At 26.4% G+C, this 10,406-nt stretch overlaps 2 protein-coding genes across 2 annotated transcripts; both read left to right on the top strand.

Annotated features, from left to right (window-relative positions):
- The first annotated feature begins 5,243 nt into the window (after positions 1-5,243).
- K444DRAFT_186820 (uncharacterized protein) lies at positions 5,244-6,641 on the top strand. Its single transcript, XM_024870892.1, has 3 exons — positions 5,244-5,638; positions 6,482-6,515; positions 6,607-6,641. Exons 1-2 carry the CDS (start codon positions 5,444-5,446, stop codon positions 6,491-6,493), a joined length of 207 nt encoding a protein of 68 aa, XP_024730112.1. The 5' UTR covers positions 5,244-5,443; the 3' UTR covers positions 6,494-6,515; positions 6,607-6,641.
- On the top strand, positions 5,270-5,422 carry K444DRAFT_542000 (uncharacterized protein; the record flags this gene model as incomplete). Its single annotated transcript, XM_024875842.1, has 1 exon — positions 5,270-5,422. A coding segment is annotated over one exon (153 nt), but the record flags the coding sequence as incomplete, so codon positions are not given.
- Positions 6,642-10,406: the final 3,765 nt, after the last annotated feature.

Genomic DNA, 10,406 nt, shown 5'->3' with positions numbered 1-10,406 from the left:
GAACTATATATAGGGCTTTTATATTATTATTAAGGCTATATAGCTCGTAAAATATTTGGCTAGTAATTATAGCTATAAGTTTATTTATAGAATTCTATAATAGGTCTAAGAATTTAATATAAATAATCTTATTAACTAAATTAGAAATTAAAAAAATAATATCTTTTCTAAGAAATAAAAATAAATATATATATAAATATAGTATATATATTATTTAAAAAAATAGTTTTTGAGATTTATAAGAAGCTCTTATATTTTTAGAATAAAGACCTAATAAAAGAGATTCGAATAGTTAATTATTTACTATTTATTTAAAAAGTAATCTATAATCTCAAGCTAATATAAGTTAGCTATAAAGGTAATAAAGAAGCTTGGCTTACTAAAGTATTATATAATAGCTATCGAGTTCTAAAAGAATTACTATATAAAATAATTATTATTTATAAAGCTTAATAAGAGAATAAAGTAATAGCTAATATTACTTATATAAATATTCTTATAAATTAAAGTATTTATAAGTCTTATATAAATATTTATATAGATATTCTACTAATATAAATAGAGCTAGTTAAGTAAAGTAATCTTATTAATAATATATTATTAAAAAAGGTAATTAATATAAAAAAATAAAAAGAAAGCTAAATAAATATAGAGATAATACTAGTAAAAGACTTATTATTCGAGCTATATTTACTAATAGATTCTATTATAGTCCTATAACTATAAACTATAGTACTAGCCCGAGTCATTATATAAAAAGAATAAAATATAATAAAGTAATATATATATTATATATATAATATTAATTATATATATTTATAAATACTTATAGCCTGTTTTATAGACTATAAATACCAGATTATAATAGCTTATATTCGTATATTTATTCGAAATAAGAGATATAATCTTATTATTTATTAGAAGGTTCTTATAATAATAATTAGTATCTAATTCGAGAATTAAATATATTTATAAATTAAATAAGATTCAGAAATCGGTTTATTAGCTTATAAGATATTTATAGGCTATTTTATAGATTATAATAAACGAATTATAATCTGTAAATATATTTATAAGCTATAAAAGAACTATATAATCTAAATAAAAGAAGTTAGTAATCTATATATTAGTTATAAAAAGCGAATTATAAAAAAAGAGCTATATAAAAAAGAATTCGATATATAAAGCAAATTATAGCAGGCCTTGGAAATAGAAGAACTTATTATAAATCTGAAAGTACTAGATTTTATAAAAGAAGTTAACTTATATATTCATTTTATATTTAACTAATATAAAGGTAAAAGTATAATTATATATTCAGATATTTACCTAAAAGGCCCGGTAAAGCAGATTATTATTTATAAAGAGATAAGAGAAATATAGAAGAGGCTTGTGGATTAAAGGAAGTATTATATTATTCTTTTTATAATAGGCTTTAAAGTAATTATTTATATAACTAAAATAGAAGGCTTTATAAGCTATATAGTAATTTATAAATAGACTAGTTATATATATAAGAACTAGCTGGAAATATAACAAGAAGCCAGAAGGCTATATAATAAATAAATCTATAAAAGAGTTTTCTAAGATATTAACTAGAGCTATAATAAATAATTAATAAATTCATTACTAGTACTATAGAACTAGCTTATTTATAGAAATATCTATAATTAACTATTATTATTACCGGAAAATAAAGAAAGTATTTAGATTAAGTTTTTATAGGACAGGATACTAATTAGTAGTTCGGATATATTATTACTTCTAGAAACTAGTTAAATAAATTAAGAATAAAGAAAAGAAATACAGACTATATAGGCTATATAGGTCTTATAGATAATACTTATAGGCCTATAAAGAAAGACTAAAAGTAATAAGTATCTAGTATATAATAAATAAGTCTTGAAATTATTTATTATTAAAAGAAAATAAAAGAGAAAATATAAAAAGAAAAAGGAAAAGAGAGTAATATAAGGCTAAGTTTTTTTTTAATATACTTGAAGCTAGTAAAAGCTTTAAAAAACCCTTTCTCCGAGTTTTAAAAAATTATAATAAAAGCTCTTTATATCTTAAAACTACTAAAATATAAAGAAAGATATTCGAGCTTTCTTTCTCTAATTCCAAGCTAAGCTCTAAGGATTTGAATATAATTATATTCCGATATATAATTCCCTAGAAAAGAGAAATTTTGGTATTTATTATATAAAAGTTTTTTCTAAAAAGCTCTAAGAGTTAACTATTTATAATAGTTCGAATATAAGTTAATATAAAAAAGGAAATAAGCTTTTTTTTATAAAATACTTTTTTAATAATAAATTTTATTTTAAATTATTAAATAGATTATTTTATTTTTATAATAAAATTATTTATTTCAAATTATTATTTTATATTCTTAAACTTAATAAGAATACTATTATTATAATTTTTTAAATCTAAAATAAAATTCTTTATAAATTTAATAAAAGTTATTTAATTTATAATATTAATATTTATTAATTACTTTTTATATTTCTAGATATTTCTAGCTATATTTTTAAAGTAAGAAATATAATTTATAGCTTTTTTTATTTTTATATTATTTTAGCTTTATTTAATAAAAGAAATTCTAGGCTTCTTTAATATTTTTTTTTATAAATTAGTAATTCTCGGGTTTTTAAAGCCTTATAAATTAAGAATATTACTAGAAATATAATAAACTTTATATTAAATATTTAAATATCTTTAAAATAATAATTTCAAATTTTAAATTCTTTTAAATTCTTCTTTTATTATATCTTTATTTCTAATTTTAGTAATATAATAATAAGCCGCTAACATATTTATTATTATTATTATCTTATTAATTAATACTTTAGTAATTAGTTATTTTATAATAAATTATTTTATAATAAATTATTTTATAATAAATTATTTTATAATAAATTATTTTATAATAAATTATTTTATAATAAATTATTTTATAATAAATTATTTTTATAATAAATTATTTTATAATAAATTATTTTATAATAAATTATTTTATAATAAATTATTTTTATAATAAATATTTTATAATAAATTATTTTATAATAAATTATTTATAATAAATTATTTATAATAAATTATTTTATAATAAATTATTTTATAATAAATTATTTTATAATAATTATTTTATAATAAATTATTTTATAATAAATTATTTTATAATAAATTATTTTATAATAAATTATTTTATAATAAATTATTTTATAATAAATTATTTTATAATAAATTATTTTATAATAAATTATTTTATTTAAAATATAAAACATATAATAATAAATAAATATATAAATAATTAAAATAAAAAAGCTATAAAGTAAGATTTATAAATATAATTGATTTTTAAGAATTAACTTTAATAAAAAAACGAATTAATACATTTTTAAAACTAAAAGTATTTATTTATATATTTTCTAATATTTAATTAGAAAATATAATTTTATATAATTTATATAATTTTAATTTAACTTTTATTTAAAATAAAAAACTAGATATATAATATCTAATATTTATTTATATATTATTATATATATTTATTATATAAAGAAATATAAATCTTAAAACTTAAAATTATTAGATATTATTTTAAAAAAAATTTATAATTATAATAATTATTTATTTTTTATATTTTATAAAAACGTTTTAAATTATTAAAGGCTAGCCTTTAATATCGGGTTTTAAATACTATTATTTAATTATTAGCAAATACTAGTAATTAAAAAATATATATTTATATAAAACGGGTTTTTATATATTATAATTACTAATTACTTTTAAAATAACTAATAATTTCGAATTTTATATTAAAAAGCAAGTCTAAAATTTAAATATTTAAAATTAATATTTAAAAGAATATTATATTATTATAAATAATATTTTTAATAATATTTTTAATAAAAAAATAAAAAAAATAAAAAATATTATAATTTAAAATAGAGTAATATAAACTTTTGAATTATTAGCTAAAATAGTTTTAATTTTAATATAAATTTTTAGTTTATTTTAAGTTTTATTAGGCTAAATTAATATAATTTAAATAAAAGCAATTCGAATTATATTATTATTATAATAAAAGAATTAAGACAATAACTAAAGCTCAAAAATTTAAGAATCTTATATATTAAAAATACTAAGTTAAAAACAAATTAAATAAAAATTAAATAAAAATTAAAAAAGATTAAAAAAAATAAAAATAAAAATAAAAATAAAAATAAAAATAAAAATAAAAATACTAGCTAGCTAAATAAAACTAATTAGGTAATAGCTACTTTTATATAATTATAGCTCGAATTATAAAAGCAAATAATATTAAAAAATACTGAAAATACTATTATTAGAAAATTATATTAAGTTTTAATATAATTTCTAAAACCCTCTAAAATAGCTTTATAAAATAGAAAAGAAGTATATTTAACTTTTATATAATTTTTTTAATAATTAAATATAATATAAAATTATAAGAATTTTATATTATAAGAATTAATATTGTATTTGCTTTTATTTAGTAAATTAGATAATTTCTAATATTATTTGCTTTTATATTTTAGTTTAAAATATAAATAAAATATATTAAATTATTTTATTTTAAATATAACTATTTTATAATATAATCTTTTAAACTTATATAATTATAATTAATTAAAACTAGAATATATAAAAAATCTCATAAAAAGATATTAATTTATAATAAAATATTTAATATAAAAGTAATTTATTAAATATAAGTTTATTAAATAATTATATTAGTTAAATTCTAATATATATATATATATATATAATAAGCTATTTAAAACAGAATAGTATTATAAGCTAAATATTATTTATTTATTATCTTTTTATTTAATAATAATATATTTAAAAATATTTAAATTATAGTTTAAATTATTTTAAGATTTATACTTTTAAGATATTTATATTAAACTCATTTATTTCTATTTATAAGCCTCTTTAAAATAGCTCGAATAAAATTAAACTAGTTATAATTAAATTATTTTTAGAATTTAATAATAAAATGCTTTATAATATTAGTATAATAGAATTAAGAATATCTCTAATATATATTATATTCTTATATACCTGAAATAATACTAATATTATTAAAGAAATTAATATTATTAGAACTTTATTTCAAGTTATAACAAATTTAATTATAGCCTTAAAGAGGTTATACTATTAGAAAGAACTTACTAGATTTTGGATTAATGTAATATATATTAATTAAACCTTCGTATTAGAGAAAAATCATTAGCTACCTCTTATAGGAAAGATTTACTCTCAAGCGGATAGTGCTATTATATGGTTAGGGGAAGAAGAGAACAATAGCAACCTTGCAATAGCTTTCCTCAGGAGGTGGCATGCCGGTATTCTCTCTGCTCAGAGGCTCGTTCCAGGACGATTTTGAACCAGACCTTTATGGACAGTCATGTCATTCGTCGACGAACCGGTTGATAAGTGGAGCATTCAAGCAGTCGATTCTTTGCTGATGAGGAGCTACTGGAGTCGGATGTGGATTATCCAAGAGGTTGTTCTAGCCAAGGTATTGGAAAGTGATCGATTTATTGATGATAAATCGATATATTGGAGGTTGACAATCTGTAAAATGACTAGATACAGGAGAGTGAAGAGTAAAAAAGGAGAGGAGGGAATCTAAAGTACAGTTCTTATATACCCACTAGTGGGTGGCGATTTCCTCCAGTATATTATAAATCAGATGACTCATATATATTAGTGAGCGTTCCCTGAGCTTCCATAGTGAGCTATTCCATAGGCTTCCATAGTAAACCATTATAAATGAGAGTGGCGAAGCTAATATTAGTAGTTGAACCTGGTACTGGAAGGACTAGTAAGCTAGTACCAATTCAACACAAGGCTCGATTGATACTCTGCGGCGAAGAGTTAATTGACTTCGACAAGTTTGACTTGACCGTCGATTTTTGGAGGACAACTCGGAGCACATCGAATCTCAGTGACGACCATCTGCTTAGTGTCGACATTGATCGCATGTTATCACATGGTCACTTTTCTTCGGTCTGAGATTTGAGCTTCCTTGCCATCGAACAATTGGGACGAAGGAATATAGAGCCCGACATACTGTCTCTGATTAAACGGACTTTGGGATTCTTTTGTACAGACCCTCGAGACAGATTTTATAGTATATTTGGTCCATTGATAGTCAATAGTTGCCAATGCAACCAAGCTACGAACTCACTTTTGAAAAGATCAATATAATGTTCACTATGGGCTTGGTTCATGCAACTTTGCGATTAGATGCTATATCCCTCGCTGGGTTTCGCTTTGCGCATCCTACCGCTTCTACGAGGATGAACTATTCAAGTTGGGTTCCAGAATACGTCAGACGATCTTTAGGGAGACGAAATGTTGTAGACCTCCCATGGAGGTGTATTGTAAAGTAATCGATATATTAAAGGTTGACAGACTGCATAATGACTAGATATAGAAGAGTGAGTTCTAGAAACAGAGGAAAAGTATCCAAAGTAAGGGATTTATTCCCATTACCCTTTGGCGATACCGGTAATACCGAGCCCGCTTTCTCTGATATATTATTAATTAGCTAATAAATCAAAGGTAATCAAAATGACGATATACTAGTAAGCTTGGTAGGCTCGGCGAGTGACGCATGACAAATGAGAGTGGAGAATCCTAAATGAGTGGTTGAACCTGGTGCTGGAAGGACTGGTAAGCTAGCTATAGTAGCGTACCAATTTCAACAAGGTGGAAAGTTTATCGCGTAGCCAAAAACAGGAAAGCTGAGTTTACTTTCCCCGACTCGGATATCCACCGTGCACGTGGAATAATTTACGGCGAAATACTCGATATCAACGACCCGGGAACTGTCAAACTACCAAAGTCCCCGCTGGATACAGAGCAAGAGTGGATTTGGGAGTGGCTTGCACTCGCAACCAGTGTGGGAAATGAGTAGAGTAGAGTAGAGTAGTGGGGCCTACTCATATTCTACTCAAATAAATTTCTCACTACTCATACTCTACTCAATACTCTACTCAACTACTCTAGAATATTCTAGAGTAGTTGAGTAGTATGCACGTGATACTCCACGTGATGTTACACGTGACACACTAGCCTAATTAGGTAAGGCTCCGGGGTAGCCCGAGTCTAGCGCTACTGCACTGCCCAATTAAGTAGTGGCAAGGCTTAGTAAGCAAGCTAGAACCTTAATATATTCATAGGCTTCCTTAGCTATTAAGGGCAAACTCTTCTCTCAAGGTACTCTTATTATTTAAATTATATAATAGACTTAATAAGAGTACTATTAAGATAATATCTTACTTAAAAAGCTGGGGGTTATTTAAAGACGAATTAGAAGAAGTAAAAGGAGAAGAAAAAAAGCAGGAAAAGAAAGATTTCGAGGAGGGAAATCTGGTTTTTATAAAAGAAAAGTGGTATTTAAGTAGCCTTATATAAGCTCTAGCTAAAATTATATAGTGCTACTTAATATGTACCTTATTTATTTATTAATAATTAAATAAATATCGATTTATTACATTTACGTGACTTGCACGTGACTACTCTTGAGTTACTCTAGAGTAGTACTCTACTCTACTCTACTCAAGACTACTCTAGAGTAGCTTGAGTAGCTTGAGTAGTTTTTGCCCACACTGCTCGCAACATCGGACTCCGTTAAAGCGAAACACCCAACCGAAATCCCTTGGCGGCAGGCTTTCTTCCGGACTTTGACGTGCGACTCATACGGTACTCGCTTTGGCAACGCTGAATTCAACAGCGAAGAGGATGAATGGCTTTTCTATGTCCTCGCCGAAGAATTCATGACCTGTATGCGATATACTGCCCTCCAGGCCGCAAAATGTCCTCCCTCGGGTTCAAAAGGGGTGGATGAAACGTATCTCGGTTTTCACAGTATCTTGGAACCGACGGATCAACTGAATAAGCAAAGAAATCGCTCACTGGGCGGACAATTCCTCATTCAGTAATAACGAAACCCTAGGCATACGGATACTCGAGAAGTTCTGCGGAAAGAAAGATGGTTAGTCTCGAGTAATAGCTTAATAATAGCCTCGTACCTGTTCTCAGTAGCCCGTAAAAGCAGTATCCGGTAATATATATCTTTCGAATTAATCTCGACTTAGTTAATCTTAAGTAATAACTTAATAATAGTCTCGTACTTCTTATTAGTAGCTTATAAGAATAGAATTTAATTACTATTATCTTTTGAGTTAACTTTAATTTAGGTAGTTTCAAGTAATAAATTAATAATAATTATATATTTATTTTTATAGCTTGCAAGAATAATATTTAATTAAAAATCTTATTTCTTAAATTAATTTCAATATAATTAATTTTAAGTAATAATTTAATTATAGCCTTATATTTGTTTTTAATAGCTTATAATAATAGTATTTAATTGGATTTTTTACGAGTTAGCTTTAGCCTTACTAATTATAAGTAATAATTTAATAATTATTATAGTTCAGGTTTCGATATTCTATTACCTAATAGCTAGTATGGGAATGTATATAGAGATATTTAGAATACTAAGCCCCTTACGGGCTTAGTATATTACAGGTATACTTTACCCTCGCAGCCTCCTATATTCTAGTCTTTCCTCCTTTAGCTTCGAATCGTTTTCGTAAGGGACCTTCTACCTTGCTTTCCAAGCCCTGAATATTATACCCGTAATAATAATATCTTTATATTTTTCTTTAATAATAAATTATTATTATTATTATAAGTATAATACGAGATTAAGAAAACGATTTTAGCTTTAATATAGAGCTCTTTCTTTTCTTTTATAGGCTATATTAAGCCTTACTTGTAATTATTGAGCTCTTTATTACTTATAAAACCTTCTCCTTAAGTATAGCCACATTGCACTCGCAAGCTCGCACTAATATAACGTATAAGCATACGGGAAATTAGTCTTTTTAAGAGCTTTTATTTAAATCTTTAGCTTTTTGCTTTATATACCGGGCCCGGTTTGCTTTCTTGTTCCGTTCCCGGTACGTATTACAAGTATAGAACTGGCCAAAGTCTATAAGAGGCTTTTTTCGATTGCAAGGGAGTAGTATTGCTTTTGTAGGCCATTTACCGGAACTATAAAGCTCTCTCGGATCTTCTGGCTCTCTTGCCAGCCCTCTCAAGCCTTACTTGCCCCTGCAAGCCCGTTACCACCCGTACTCTTACCCGTAGCTCCCTTCCAAGCCTCACTCTCACCCGCAAAGCTCCCCCTTTCCCCTTACAGGCCCTCCCAAGCCTCACTCGCCCTGCAAGCCCCTTACTATCTGTACTCTCACCCGTAACTCACTCCCAAGCCTTACTTTCACCCGCAAAGCTCTCTTCCTCTTGCGGCCCCTCCCAAGCCTCACTCCTACTTGCACCCTTACTTATAGGGCTCTTCCTTCCCTCCCAAGCCTCACTTACGCCCGCAGAGCTCTCTCCTTCTTGCGGGCCCTCCCAAGCCTCACTTGCCCTGGAATTAAAGCTAATAATCATTGCAATATTCGTATTCGTCTATATATAACTCCGCTTGCCTCTCTCTCAGCTCGCAAGCCTGCCTCTCTACTGGTCCGCAAGCTTCTTCTTTAGCCTGCCCCTCTCTCTCCTCTCTCTCTTCCCTCTCCCTCTCCCTCCTCTCCCGTTCTTCCCTCTCTATCCACTCTGCCCGCTTCTCTCCATCCCTCTTTATTTTCCTCCTTGCCTTATCCCTTACTTTTAGAAACTCATCTGCTCTCTGCCTCTCCTTTAACCTCTCCTCCTACTACGCCTCAAACTCTCCTTTAGGCTGCCCCCTTTTTAAATAATTTTCTCGTAATAATCCCTTTCTCTCTCTCTCCCAAACCCTCCTCTTTGCCTTCCTATCCTCACGCTATTACTGCCGGTTCTGGAGCTCCTGCTCCTTCTCTTGGGTCGGCTCTCGTATATAATTATTAATCGTAATTACCCGGTATCCGGCCTATCCCCTCTTCTTCTTGCTAGTAGCCTGCTGCCGAAGCTAGATATAATTCGCAAGAGCGGTATAGATAGGAGAAGGGTTTAGATTCTGAATACGAAATTAATACTGATTTAATTTAGTATTTCGGTACTAGCAGGGTTCGCAAGTAAGAAAGCAGCCGAGATTACGGAGTTATAAGTAGCTAGAGTAATAGGTTTACAGGCCTAGAAAAGTTAGCCTGCCCGTAAATAAATCCGTTAACTTACCTATAGGCTCTTCTCTTTCTTATTCTCTCTTCCTTTTTTACCCCTGAATTATTATATAATATAGGGCCTATTACTCAAGGTATAAAGTATATATTATAGTTCGCTAGCTATTCTTTAGGGAGAAGTAAAAGATTAATTAAAGGCAGTAATACCTAGAATAATATAATTAATTTAATTTAGGTTAGATTAATTAA

The sequence above is a fragment of the Hyaloscypha bicolor genome (assembly GCF_002865645.1).
Source record: "Hyaloscypha bicolor E unplaced genomic scaffold K444scaffold_162, whole genome shotgun sequence".
NCBI lineage: Eukaryota > Fungi > Ascomycota > Leotiomycetes > Helotiales > Hyaloscyphaceae > Hyaloscypha > Hyaloscypha bicolor.
The sequence above is the reverse complement of the archived record's forward strand: the minus strand, read 5'-3'. Positions and strand labels throughout refer to the sequence as shown.